The sequence below is a fragment of the Prosopis cineraria genome, unplaced genomic scaffold (genome assembly GCF_029017545.1).
Source record: "Prosopis cineraria cultivar Desert tree isolate PC_DT_omini unplaced genomic scaffold, ASM2901754v1 PC3, whole genome shotgun sequence".
Classification (NCBI taxonomy): Eukaryota; Viridiplantae; Streptophyta; class Magnoliopsida; order Fabales; family Fabaceae; genus Prosopis; species Prosopis cineraria.
In genome coordinates this window covers 47,150,203-47,165,491 of record NW_026555334.1, presented here as the reverse complement: position 1 = coordinate 47,165,491, position 15,289 = coordinate 47,150,203, and the positions used below count along the sequence as shown (strand labels likewise).

Genomic DNA, 15,289 nt, shown 5'->3' with positions numbered 1-15,289 from the left:
GAAGCGTTATTTGAAGTAAGTAATAGACATAATGACAATTTTTTAAAAGCCAAAAGAAAAATACTACTGTGTAATAAAAAATAACTAATAGATAAAATATGTAACCTTAATGTCTTATATTTCATTAGATTATATGTAATAATTATAAGCATTATAAACTAATATTAAATAATCGGTGAAAATGATACATTTTGTGTATGTATATACATATGGTATTCAAAAAATTTAGAACATAGAAGCATTATTGATGGTAGCCAAAGAACAGAGTAAACGTGTCCAGTCAAGCTAAAAAGAGCAATGCACAGGAACCAAAAAAATCACCTATAGACCCATTACGAAAACGTGAAGAAGGTTCTTTCTCGGGAAGATTTGACATGATGCAGCACACTTATTAATTATTAAGAGGTAAAAATGGCATGCCGGGAAACAATGAAAGGCTCACGTGGAAGTAGTGTGTGTGTAAGAGCAGCTAGTCATCAGCAGTAACTGCCAGATGGACTCATGAGGCTGGCAGTAAGTAAACTGCAAAATTATGTAGATTTTCTTTCACTTAATTTTTCTGTCAATAAAGGCTGGCAGCACTTCGGCCTGAGGATGTAATTGATCTCAAACCAACAACCTTGACTGTTATAGGAAGGTTTCTTATTTTTGGTAACACGGTTACAATCTTTTATAAACTAGTCATTTATAAATAACTTTCTCATTTATAAAATATTATAAGATCCAACACTAAACTTTTGATACAAGTAAATCTTATAGGTAAATGCAACACCACGGATGCAGTTAAAACCCTCTTTTCTCCCCCGCCATTTCAAACCTCATGGCTTTAACTTCCCTCCTCTTTCTTTCTTTTTTTCTTGTTCTCTTCATCTGTACTGCTCTTCCCAAGTTGTTCATCACTACCATCTTTATGATGAGGTGCCTGCAAACTGTATTTACTCGAACCCTGTCCTTTAACTGTAGATATGCACAACTGATCACGATAAACAAATCCATAATAAAATAGAAATAACTACATCTGATTCGCATAACATAAGGCAAGACGAAAAATGTTTCAAATTTAAATTCTTTGAAAATCCATATCCAGCATTGCTGCACCCCGAAATGCGATACAGACGGCACGAGAGAGTGGAGATTTCAGCCTTCAAAAAAATAGAAGTTGTCATCAAAATTTTAAAAAAAATATTGAAAAACCATTTAAAGGAGAATAAGGATGATTGGCAAAAACAAAAAATAAGTTCGGGAGCTAATTGAGTGTATAAAAGATGTTAGACATCCACAACACCCATTCATAAGAACAGTAACATAAAATTTGTTATGCAATATTAATATAATTTTAAAATTATTTTAATTATTTTTTTTATATTCATATGTTTGATATAAAAATAATAAAATTTAAGTAAAAAATATTTATTTATTTATGAGGGAGTACTTGATTCAAAATTTAATTTTAAAATTTATATCATGAGAATTAAAATTCACGTAAAGATAAAAATTATATCAATGATTTTTTTTATTTAAAATTTTCATAAAAAAAATTTTAAATAAAAATCATTTATCAGTAGCAAACAAAATAATTTTACAAACTGTGAATTAGTATGTTTTGATTTACAAAGATGATTTAATTTCATTTTCTCACTCCCATTTATATTTTTAAAACTATCTTGTTGTTATACTTTTTTGAATTCATTAACTTCGAACCTATTGCAGCAGATAAGAATTTCCAAACCTCTCTCGCCTTCAAAGCCTCAGATTACTTCCCGAATCAACCGTTAATTCCACCAGTTCTCTCGGCCCTTTTTTCCAAAAAATACACAGATGTTTTGGTCTCTTCTCACCCGCTCCCCCTCTTCTGAAATCCTTTTTGGCTTTTAATTTTATAGAGGATCCAAGGGAAGGGCAATTACTCACCGCTACACCTTTTTTGTTTCAGATCGTCGTCCCTGTCCTCTTTTCTTGATCGCGTGCATCTCCTTCTTTTACCTTTTTTCCCTTCTTCCGCTGCGTCGCCGTGTGTGTGCGTCTTTGCCATGTTTCCCTCTCTTCTCTGCCTTTTCTTGTGTGTGCCGAAAGCTCTCTCATCTTTGGCTTGTTCTGCATGACTGGCACCCTGCCCTTTTCTCTGCTCTGTGTTTTCGTCCTGCCTTTCTGCCTCTGCGTGCTCTGATCTTTCTTTCTTCTGTCTCTTTCGTCTGCCTTTCTCTGCTTTCTTTCTGCGTGTTTTCAGCTGGTGATGTTTGACCGAGCAAATAGCTTTGAGACCGATTAAGTTTTAACCCATCAGTTTATATCATTATTTTACTCTTTTTTTTAAAAAAACTATAATTTATTTTTTACTTTTTAATCATGTTTATTAATTTTAAAAATTAAATAATAAATTTAATTTTGAATTAAACAAATATATTTTTTTAAAAGATAGCAAAATTTAAAAAAAATTCAAAAAAAGTTGAGTTCTTAAAAATTAGTTTCTAATATCTTAAATAGTTGGGATAATTTTTGAGAGATTTTTAAAAATTTAAGCAAGATTATTATTTATTTAAATTATTATTATTATTTTAAAAAATATAATCCTAAAAAAATTAAATTTTATTTTTATATTTTTTATTATTTTTTGCTTATTTTTAACGAACTAAAAGAAATAAGATCCTAATTCATAAAAGATTATCTAGATTAAAATAAAATTAAACCTATAAATTAAATATTTTTTATTTTATAAAAATATGATCTTAAAAAAGATTAAATTTTATTTTTTATATTTTTATATATAATTTTTTAATTATTTATTATTATTTTTATTAAATTTAAAAAATATCCGAATAAAATACAATATTCACAAGCATAATTTAAAAAACAATATCATATGAACAGAAGAACTTAACCATGAAAAGTCAACTTTTATGCAATACCCAGTAATGGAAGCTTCAACTTGCAATGGTAACTTTGAAATATTATTTCAATTGACAAGATAAAACAAATATTATATCAATATGATATTGAAATTGTTAAAGCATCACATTCACATCCATTGAATTCTAACTGTTTTCAATTAAAGGGTGCAAATAATTCACATAATTCACATAAAACACATTATAACAGGAAAGATAATTTTATACCCTTTTTTGATCCTTTAAGAAGTAAAAGGTGATATATCGATGTTCGCAACAGACAACACATCTTTCCCTTATATATCTCACAAAACGTGGAGGTTGGGGTCAAAAAAAAGAAAAAACACTACATGGAAGATATAGATATTACTTGGAAATTCATAAGGTGTTTCGCACCTGGTAGAAGGAGAAAACCATCTATAGCACATGTACGCCAATCTCTTGGGTAAAATCAGGGGGAAATAAATATGAAAATGGAAATAAACAAAGAACAAAGTAAGCCAATCTCATTGGCGAAGTCAGCGGGAATAAACATCACCTCACATTTAGAGTAATTGATCATCTTAATGTTAAATGGCAAGACTTCAAATAACGTACATGGAATTATTGATCTTCTGCTTCATCAAAGTTTCAAGAAAATGCTGGCACACCAAGTGAACCCCAGCTCATTTCGAAAGAGTGACTGTACCATGCATATGATATGGATAATATTTGGCGTGAGGAGCGAAGCCCATAGGCTGTACACGGTGATCTACCTGGCATTGTCATTCTCAGAGATGATAACCTTAAAGATTTAATATTGTTCCCAAACTTAAAATCCAAAAAATTACAAAATAGATTCAAAGGAATTGAAGCATAAATTACCAGTCTCTCTTGCTCCAAAGATCTATTGTGAAGCAACTTTTCTTTATCCTTTAACGGCACCATATATTCCCTCAAGCCCTACCCAATTCGCTCAGCTCTTCAAATTAAGTTAGAATCATCCCATTGATACCTCCATAACTTGAAAAGACTTGAATAAGTTGTAGCAATGAATGCACAAAGCATTGAACTTAACTCAGACTACCGACGGCAGCGTCGAGCTGAAAACAAGGGAAGGGGGGATTAGAAGACTCTATCCCTCCTCTCTTCCATTGAAAAGGCATGAAGTGGGTGGAGCTGTAATTGCAGGGGAGGGAAATAAATGAACACATGACTGGCCTTGTTAGAAGCAGATGAAGAATGGATGCATCCGCATTGTTACACATTTGCAGCAAACAGGGGATGGGAGGTACGAGCCTTATGGATGCCGAGACCAAGCGGATGGTTAGGAAAGAAAATGGGTTTGGTTAAGTGCGAGCTGAGAGATTGAGCTTGTAGGAGAAGTCAAGAGCCGGCTGTCTTGAAATGAAGTCACAAATGGTTCTGGTCATTACACAATGCTTCTAGCCTGGACAAAACAAAACTTAAACCTCACTAATTCATCCAAGGGAGAATGACAAATAAACACCTTATAATAACAATGTCAAATTAGAATTTTTTTAATACAGGTATTTTAAAATTTAAAAAAAATTATTTTTATCCCTGGTAAATATTCTTACTTTAAAAATAAAGTAATGAAAATTCTAAATATTGTTTTTATTGATGGCTGGTTCAATGAAGGCAATAAATAGCCATGCAAAGAAATAAGAAGCGTTGTACTTCCATGTCTACCATTCATCTTTGAAGAAAATGCTGGGATATTGATCGCTCATATAAAAAACCAGGCTAAAATCAAAAAAGAAAAATTTGGTGCGAGAAGATTAAGAACTGTTTTTTAAAAAAGGGCGCCTGACGATCTTTGGGTGCCAGCCAAGTATATAAGATTAACGCTAATCAATCAGAAAGAAAAGGTTCATCAGTTGGGCGCTATAGGATACCATGGATGACGACATGAGAAGACAACACAGTTCCTTGGATTTAAACACTTTGCCGTGTTCGGATGTGCAAGATGAAGAGAATGAAGATGCATTTTTTCGACCTGAATGAAGAACCAGTTCTTTTTGATGCTGTCAACGAAGAACCTGGCTTACACTTGAGTGCTTAACCTAACAGGGACGATACCCGTGTATGATTCTCCAGGAACAACAAAACACAGTCACAGGCTCGGAGTTTCAGGTTGATGAACCTGAAAGAGATGACAGTATCGGAACGTTAATGGGTATGTCTCTCTCTTCGTTCTTCCGTTCTTTCTTTTTCTTTTTTTTCTTTTTCCTGCTATAAACGAAACGAAAAAAAAAAAAAACACACACACACACACATATTGCTACATACTTTTAATAAAGGATTTGAATTAAGTGATTATACATTGAGTGATTATATTATCTAAATTATTAAAATATAAATAAAATAAATTCACTCATTTATTAATCTTAATTGAAGTATAAATTTATAACCATTGATCTGGATTTTAATGATTCAAATGGTACAAACATTTAATATCTGTATCAAATGGTACAAACATTTAATATCTGTATTAAATACAGTTATTAAATTCAAATCTTTTCACAAACAAGAGAAACAAGAAGTGAGACTGCAAGTCAATCCCCATGCAAGAAGAGAAGATTTCTAATAAATGAAGGTCGCAGAAGCATAGCTCATGTTCTGTTGAACTCAATTGTGGATGGGAGGTTAATGGAAGGTACAACAAAGAAGCTTGCTATATTTTATTCTGTTTCCATAAGAGTGATATAATGAATTTGGCGACTAGTTAGGAATACAGGAGAAGCATGCCATGGACAGACCAACAGCTGTGGAAAGAAGAGAACTCCGATAGACCTTGAATTATTTCGGGGAATTCCTCTTGCACATCGAACCCATCTCAGGTCTCTATCATTTACATTGGGAATTAACAAGACAACGCATACAAGATAGCAAAAGGAAGGAGTATACGACGTCATTCCAACACAATCAAGCCATTTTTGAAAGATCAAAACATGATTAGTTGATTGCGCTTTTCCTTATCGATGCTTGAAGCAAATACCATTCCGCATGATCCTACATTCAAATCAATGCACGACATCATCTATATTGATTAAAAATGGTCTTACATAATCAAAAAGAAGGTCAATTTTTACTCGGTAGCTGGGGACAAGGAGCCATATCGTACATGTAAAAGCAAAAACTTCATTGCTAAGGTAATGTTATTAGTTTCTTTAGCAAGACCCAGAATTAATGATAAAGGTAATGAAACTTTTTTGGGGAAACTTGGTGTATTTCCATTTGCTACAAAAGAGCCAGCAAAGAGGAGGAGTGTTAATAAAGATGCGGGCGTTATGGAAATAAAGCCCATTTCTTCCATAAATAAAGACGTAAGTAGAGAATTCCTTGGCAATTTGACCATAATACTACAAAAAAAAATTATTTATCAATATCCTATACTTTTAAAAATATGTCCTCAAATATTACAAATTTAAAACTTAACTCTAATGATATTAAGTTTCAATATTTTTCTGCATAAAAATACAGAACTTGGCTTCTATCAAATTAAGTTCTGTATGAATTTTTTTTTTTCAAGAAAAGTATAGAACTTGGTTGCTACCAAGCCAAGTTTGTACTTATATTAAAAAAAAATAAAAAATTGATATGATGTGTGTGGCAAGTTATGTCTACTTCATAATTTTTCTTTCCTTCTTTCCTTATCATTAAAGCTGGTAATTCAAGTTAAGCTTGACGGGTCAATTTAAATTTACTTGAAAAAATTTAGGGTTGAGTTTAGAGGAAAAATATTTTTTTTTTTTATGTTCGTGCCTAAGAGCAACATTAGATTTGGTACTTGGAATGTTGGGACATTAAATTGTAAATCTGTAGAGGTTGTAGGGGTTATGATTCAAAGGAAAATCAATATCCTTTGCTTGCAAGAAACAAAATGGCGTGGAGAAGAAGCTAAGGATATTCAAGGTTTCAAACTTTGGTATACAGGAAAAGTAAGTGCACGCAATGGAGTAGGCATCATTATAGATAAGGAGTGGAAGAAGAACGTTGTAGAAGTTAGCAGAATTGGAGACAGAATTATTTCTTTAAAAATGATAATTGGACGTGAGACTGTTAATATTGTTAGCGCTTATGCGCCGTAAGTCGGGATAGAAGCCAGTCTTAAGGAATTATTTTGGGAGGATCTGGAGGGGTTGATTCGACACATACCACAGAGTGAAAAGATTTTTATTGGAGGAGACTTTAATGGGCATGTCGGGAGGGAAGCTGGTCAGTATGCGAGGGTGCATGGTGGTTTTGGTTTTGGAGAGCTAAACAATGAAGGGCAAACTCTTCTTGATTTCTCATTGGCGTATGATTTTAAGATTGCCAACACTTGTTTCAAGAAGAGAGATGAGCATCTCATCACCTACAAAAGTGGAGCCTCAAGGTCGCAGATTGATTTTCTTTTGGTTAGGAACACAGATAGAAAACTTTGTAAAAATTGTAAGGTGATCCCTGGAGATGCTGTAACGACACAACATAGGGTCCTAGTCCTTGATGTGTGTATTATGAGTAAAATCCAAAAACGTCGACAAGTAGTAACACCAAGGATTAGGTGGTGGCAATTAAAAGGTGAGAAGCAAGATATTTTCAAGCGAAATCTTTTGGATAAAGGAATTTGGGATTCTCAGGGAAGTGCTAACATCATATGGGAGGATATGGCTAAAAAGATACGGGAGGTTGCAAAAGTAGTTTTGGGAGAATCGAAAGGTCTTGGTCCGAGAGATAAGGAGTCTTGGTGGTGGAATAATAGTGTACAGGACAAAATCAAGTATAAGAAGAACTGTTTTAAAGCCATACATTTGTGTAACAATGAGGAAAATTGGGAGAGGTACCGTATGGCTAAGAAGGAAACTAAGAGAGCTGTGGGTGAAGCTCGTTCTAAAGCTTTTGAAGAATTTTATAAGAACCTTGAGACGAAGGAAGGAGAGCAAAATATTTATAAGATTGCCAAGAGTAGGGAAAGAAAATCAAGAGATCTAGAACAGGTAAGGTGTATTAAGGATGAAGAGGGAAGAATTTTAGTTACAGATGATGAAATTAAAAATAGATGGGAGACTTATTTTTCTAAACTTTTCAATGATGGAGAGGATTCATCTAGTAACTTGGAGGATTTAGTAACTAGTGAAGGAGAACAAAATTTGTCATTCTATCGAAAAATACGTGATAAGGAGGTAAAGGAAGCTCTTAAGAAAATGGCAAATGGTAGAGCTAACGGACCTGATTGTATATCTATCGAAGCGTGGAAATGTTTAGGTGAAGAAGGGGTGAGATGGTTAACTAAGTTATTTAATGTGATTTTACGGTCCAAGAAAATGCCTGATGAGTGGAGGAGAAGTACATTAATTCCTATTTATAAAAATAAAGGAGATATTCAGAATTGTACTAACTATAGAGGGATTAAACTCATGAGCCACACAATGAAATTGTGGGAGAAAGTAATTGAGCACAGGTTGATATTGGAGACAAGTATTTCTGAGAATCAATTTGGTTTTATGCCAAGTAGATCAACTACAGAGGCGATTTATCTACTAAGGGGATTAATGGAAAAGTATCGTTGTAAAAATAAAGATCTACACATGGTTTTTATTGATTTGGAAAAAGCTTATGACAGTATACCAAGAGAAGTGCTTTGGAAAGCGTTGGAAAAAAAGGGAGTACGGATTGCTTATATTAAAGCCATACAAGATATGTATGAGGGGGTAAAAACTAGTATAAGAACGCCTAGTGGTCAAACAAAGGATTTTCCTATAAAGATTGGGCTACATCAGGTATCATCTCTGAGTCCTTATTTGTTCAACTTGATTTTAAATGTTTTGACGGAACATATTCAAGAGGAAATCCCGAAATGTATGCTCTTCGCGGATGATATAGTTCTTATAGCAGAGACAAGAGAAGAGGTTAATTGCAAACTTGAGTTATGGAGGAGGACATTGGAGTCGAAAGGTTTTCGTCTGAGTAGAAGTAAGACGGAATATTTATATTGTAAATTTGATAAAGGACTATTCGAAAATAATTTGGAAGTGAAATTGGGAGATCAAATTATACCTCAAGTGGAAAAGTTTAGATATTTGGGAGCCATTATCCAAAATGATGGCGAAATCAGTGGAGATATTTCACATAGAATTCAAGCTGGGTGGTTTAATTGGAGAAAAGCTAAAGGAGTTATTTGTGACCGTAAGGTGCCTAATAAACTTAAAGGAAAGTTTTATCGTACTGCTATCAGACCGGCAATGTTATATAGTAGTGAATGTTGGGCTCTAACGGGACAGCAAGAGCATAAAGTTGGAGTAGCAGAGATGAGAATGTTACGATGGATGTGCGGACATACACGTAAAGATAAAATTCGAAATGAGCACATACGTGAAAAAGTGAGGGTGGCACCTATTGAGGAAAAAATGGTAGAAAATCGGTTGAGATGGTTTGGGCATGTACAAAGAAGACCAAGGGAGGCACCAGTGAGAAGAGTGGAACATATAACTTTGAGTCCGATTAAGAGAGGTAGAGGAAGGCCTAAGAGAACACTCTTGGAAGTTGTTGAACGTGATCTCTTAATTAATAATATTTCTAAAAGCTTAATAAATGATAGAGCACAATGGCGTCTTGCAATCCATGTAGCCGACCCCACCTAGTGGGATAAAGGCTTGTTGTTGTTGTTGTTGTTGTATGTTCGTGCCTCTTAGCCCAAACACCTGAATAAAAAAATTTATTTTTCAAAATATATAAAATATAAGTAAATATTAATTAATTCTTTAAATTTTAAGTTATTTTATGCTAAAATATTATATATTTGAGTTCTATACATCGTTTAAGTATCAAAAAATATATTTTATATTTTTTATAAAATAAAATAATTAATTTTAAGGAAAAAATTAATTAAAATAATTTTAAAAATAAAATTTTGGTATTTAACCTGAGCTTGGCTATTTGGGCATTTCAAGGAGCTGAGTTTGTTTGAGTTTGAGCTTGTTCAGGTCAAACTTATTTGAGCCAAGCCTGAATAGTCCCCACCTTGCTTGAATTTCTAGCTCTACCTATCATCCCTCTCCTCTCTTCTTGCATGGATATGTGATGCATTTGGGGTATTTTTTTGGCCAACATGTATCTGGATGTTTTTATATAAAGCAACTATGATATTAATTTTATAATAATAATTATGCAAATTATCCGTTTCAAAAACTATACTCCCAAGGCTTTTTATTATAAGATATTTTTAATCAAATTATATTCTTGATGAGTTAATTAATTGTCTTAAAATTAATGAGATTTATAATTTTTTTCTTAATTTTGATGAAAATGTTAGGAGTGATTTATAAATAGAAATAGAATAATACTCTTAATTATGTGTATAATTAATAATATTGTTTATTTTATAAAAAATATAAAATATTTTTTTTGATACTTAAATGATGTAAAAGACTCAAATATATAATATTTTAGTATAAAATAACCAAAAATTATAGAATTAATTAATATTTAATTACATTTTAAAAATAAAAATTTTTTATTTGGGTATTTGGACTAATAGGCGTGAACATTAAAAAAAAAATATCTTTTTCCTAAGCCTGATCCTAAATTTTTTAAGGTGGATTTGGGTTGACTCATTGAACTTGGCATGAATTACCTACTTTAGCGACAAGGGAAGAAGGGAAAAAAAATTATGGAGTAAAATCATATATTAAGATAGAGTCATAGTAGATATAACTTGCTACACATGCCACATCAATTTTTTTATTTTTTTTTTAAATATAAGTATAGAACTTGGCTTGATAGAAGCCAAGTTCTGTACTTTTCTGAAAAAAGATACTTGTCCAAGACTTGATTTGATAGAAATCAAGTTCTGTATTTTTTTGCAAAAAAAAAAAAAAAAAACTCAGTGTCATTGAAGCTAAGTTTTAAATTTGTAACATTTGAAAAAATATTTTTAAAAGTATACCATATTGATAAATAATTTTTTTATGTAGTATTGTGGTCAAATTGCCGAATTCCTTCTTCACAGTGTTTTACCTGCAATCAAGCCAAAATGGCCCATAGATACTGCAGGGGAAACAATCATCATACAACAAGGCAATGCCCCTTGTCATGTAGATGGAAATGACGAAGAGTTTTGTCGGGTTGCACGTGAAGGTGGGTTTGACATTCGTTTGATGTGTCAACCTCCAAACTCTCTTGATTTTAATGTGCTAGATCTTGGGTTTTTTTAGTGGTATTCAAGCATTGCAGCGCAAAGAGGCTCCGCAGGCTCTAGATGACCTCATTGTAGCTGTGCAAACAGCTTATGGTAGCTTCCCATCATATGAATCAAAACAAAAATCTTCTTATCACTGCAAGCACGAATGATAGAAATAATGAGGCATAAAGGTTCAAATAAGTTTAAAGACCCTCATTGTCAAAATGACAAGTTGCATAGACAAGGTAGACTCCCAAGTCAATTTAAGCATGATACATCCATAGTTCAAGAAGTTCCGAGGCAATTATGAGAAGTTGATGGATGATATGATGATCATGAGGAGAAGAAAGACTTCATTTTTTTTCTTTCATTGCAGTATTTTATATTGGTATTTCGGCTTCTGTTTTGTTACTGTATCCAAAGGTAATGACTTGTTATTTGCCCTTTTTCGTTGGTTTCTTGTTTGGTTTAACTTGTGTTATTTGGTTTTTGTTCCATAATGCCTTTACACTTTTGAACATATGGTTATAAAAAGCATATATTGATTAGTGTCGGGGGGAGAGATTGGGGAACCAATAGGGCCATGACCCTCATAACTTTTTAATTTTTTTAATAAAATATAGAGATTATATATTTAATTTAACCCCTAAATTGGCACATCATAAGCATTGAAATACTAGATGAAATTATCATTTCAATTATATAGCAGTCTTTAAACATATATAGTCTAACTATTACAGTAGTTTAAAGATATAATCGTCATAAAATCTATTGATTTTCAACAAGATAACATTACAATCACTCTTAAATCATTGATATCATTTAATTTTGCTTTTATTTTATATTTGATGAATTAAATTATGAGAATTATTAATATCAAACTTTATAAAGCACTACAACAAAAATCCTAAAATATATTAAATGAAGAATATATCAATTGAAAGAATTAAATTGTAAATTCAATAAGAAAGCAATAGATTTTTTTTATATATATTGAATAGAACTTTAAATCTCAAAGATGCATTTAAATGATTTTATGCTTATACGAAAGGTGAAATTTTTACCAATTTAATGATTTTCTATATTGAGAATGAAATTTTTAAAAATTTTATTATAAACATGATGATTTATTATTTTTATACTATAAAAAATTAATAAGCAAACTATAAAATTGAATATATATATATATATATATATTTGTTAAATATATATGTGTAAAATTGAATATAAATATATGGATGTTAAAATATTTATGTTATGTTAGTGATGTATATATAATTATATTTCGATTATTGTATAATAAAATTTTCTTGCTTCGCCCTGATTAGTGTCTAATCTTTCATATGTGTTCACCCACGTGAAATGCTGAGTACATCTTTTGGAAATTTGAACAGAAAGACATCATGAACTGAGAGACAAAAACCCGCATCCTTCTCCAGAACACAGATGCATTCATAAATCGTCATGAGAGAAAATTTTTAGCATTGATCTTATGAATTGCTTACACGCTCTTTCTCCTTCTTGCTATCCCCTTTGCATTCATCATTCGAAAATTTATTTAGATCGAAGTTGCAATCCTTTGACGTGCTTCCTGATGCTTCAACTTTGCTCATCATTGGTGAGTTTACATTATCCTCCTCAAGTGGCTGGTTCAAGTCGAACGTAAGGTGTCGTCGCTCGTTACATTCAAGAGAATCCTCGACGACTAACGTGTACAGTTCACTATCTTTGTTCAAGTCATTAACTTCATCCACTTCTTGTCCATGGCATGAGTCATGACGGAGATCCGAAGACATGAGTACCTCTTCACCTCCAGTGAATCCTCCACAATCCATTCTGATTATTCCGTCTCGATGAAAGGACTCGTTGCTGTTTTTCGTAGAAGATGTCAATCACAAGTGCTATTTTCGTGAGACACCACTAGTCTATTGGATGAATAAGAAGAGAGAGAAGGGGAGTGGTAGAGACAAATCAAAAGATGAATAGCACGTGGGAAGACGACAAAATTGAGGCGTCAAATGCATGCATGGGATAGTGGAGTGGATGAAAGTATAACCAAAGAAGAAAAGCCGGGCTGTACTTAGAGATTTTGTTTAAATAAAAGTTCAAATCTTAAAAATTATTTTTTTAAAGTAATCGGACTTAAAAATCTGATCTTGATAAACCATGTGAAAAAAAAAACTCAAGCTTAAACAACTTTTCAAGTCCTAATAAACCTAATTATCTTACACACACACATACATATATTTGATTAATAATGATATAATTTGATCAATATTTATTACAAGTGATGAAAAAAAAGTTGCAGAGATAATTAACATTAAATTTTTACTTTCATCTTTAACAAGTAGATCTACATCTGAGAAATGTAATATCTTATTTTTAGATGATAATGAGAAGGATTTAGATTTACATTGATGAAGATTTTAATCTTCATTTTAAATTTAAAATTTTAAATCTTTGTTAAATTTCATGTGAAACTTTAATTTATTTCATATTAAATTTTATAATATTATGTTTAAATTAAAATGTTAAAGTTTTTAAAAAAAAAAAAAACTTAAAGCCAAGCCTCAAAATCAAGTTCAATTTTAATAATCGAACTTTACAACCTAGTTCTTATGAACTAGGGCTAGACCATGAGGAGCTGGCCCATCTTGATTCTCACATTTAGATAGAAGCGTACTATACGAAGGAGCGCTCAGCAATCAAAAAAGAATTGCCCATATTCTTATTTAAAATGTTTGACAAGAAAAAAATATAAAATAAAATATTAAAAATTAAAAAATATCTTGTAAATAATTTTTTTATCTTATAAATAAAATCAAAGGACTATATACGAGTTTTGCCTTGTTGAAGATGAAGCTAATGTCGTCTGAATTGGTAGGAAAGTCCTGTAAAAAATCTCCCGTATACATGCATTAATTAAGCCTCCTCAGGAGTCGTGGCTTGAAGGCTTAAAGCCGATACTGTAGCTATAGCTAGGAGCTATTCACTAAGCCGATGAATAACGATCTGAGTCCGGAGTTGGGTGTCTAAATTAGCTTGGGTGGATTTGTTTTGTTAGGAAGATTGATTGATATCAAAATTAAAAGTTATATTTAAAATTTAAATTTAAATATTTTATTTATAATTTTTTAAATCAATCTTTATTATTTCTTTTTTAAAGATTATATTAAAAACTCAACCATTATTATTATTTTTTAAAAAAATTTAACTATCATACTTGTTATTAAATGAGGCACAATATTGAGTTTTATGATATCTTTCAAAATTGTCCCTGAAAAATTCTCAAAGCTATTGGATCAGTGGCACGCATTATGATATAAAATCGTAAAAAAATTTTACCATTTACAAATTATAAATAGTTCAACGTAACTTTTTGTCTTGCCTATTGTGTTTATATTAAATTAAACACACATTTTAATCTATTATGTTTAAAAATTTCTTATATTTTTATGGTGTTAATTTAAAAATAAATAACTACTTTGACTACTTAAAAAAGTAAAATTTAATTAAAAATATCTTATATTTTTTTTAATAGAGGGAGTGAACAAAATTTAAATTTAACTGGTTAATGCTTACAGTTAAATTAAATTTAAAACTAAGTGGTGTTGATTACAATCCATGCATGGATTTTAAAACTTGAAAAATTATATATAGAACTCATGAAACAAAGTTGTTATCAGTCTTGCAAAATTTAAAAATCACAACTAGATTCTTTAAAACTTAAATGTAATTTAAACTTGAAATAAAAAGATAATAATATTACTATTAAATATATAAATATATATATATATACACATTACATTAATTAAATAATTTATAATTATTTTATCAATAATTTATACATAATATATAATTAAACTAATCAGTTTAACTATTAAATATATAAATTTATAGTTGTAAATTATTAATGAAGTAATTCTAAATTATTAATATTAAATTTTATTAATAATATATAATTATTTAATTATTAAATATTTAAAATTATAATTATAAAAAATTAAAATTATAAATTATTGATGAAATAATTATAAATAAATTATTTAATTAATATAATATATATTTAATAGGGATATTATTATTTTTATAATTTAATTTTAAATTATAATTAAACTTTAAAAAATTTGATTATAATTTTTAAATTTTATAAGACTTATGTATAAATAAATGTACTTTACAGAATTTGTAGGTGATTTTCTCTTCAAATTTTAGTTTATTAAAAAAGTTTTTTTTTTGG

General features: G+C 30.7%; 1 protein-coding gene across 1 annotated transcript; it reads right to left on the bottom strand.

The window, feature by feature from the left end:
• Nucleotides 1–684: 684 nt before the first annotated feature.
• On the bottom strand, nt 685–12,884 carry LOC129305666 (uncharacterized). The gene is made up of 4 exons (XM_054945636.1): nt 12,555–12,884; nt 12,407–12,479; nt 1,912–2,253; nt 685–957 (listed from the first exon to the last, which is right to left on the bottom strand). Exons 1-4 carry the CDS (start codon nt 12,882–12,884, stop codon nt 827–829), a joined length of 876 nt encoding a protein of 291 aa, XP_054801611.1. The 3' UTR covers nt 685–826.
• Nucleotides 12,885–15,289: the final 2,405 nt, after the last annotated feature.

What these genes read in the sequence shown, in the direction of transcription:
- LOC129305666 (XM_054945636.1), bottom strand. Translation starts at nt 12,884, where the DNA reads ATGGATTGTGGAGGATTCACTGGAGGTGAAGAGGTACTCATGTCTTCG. An exon ending in AGATGTACTCAGCATTTCAC is followed by an intron (nt 2,254 to 12,406) that starts GTGGGTGAACAC and finishes TCGGTCTCAAAG; the next exon opens with CTATTTGCTCGGTCAAACAT. An exon ending in GAAACAAAAAAGGTGTAGCG is followed by an intron (nt 958 to 1,911) that starts GTGAGTAATTGC and finishes GCATATCTACAG; the next exon opens with TTAAAGGACAGGGTTCGAGT.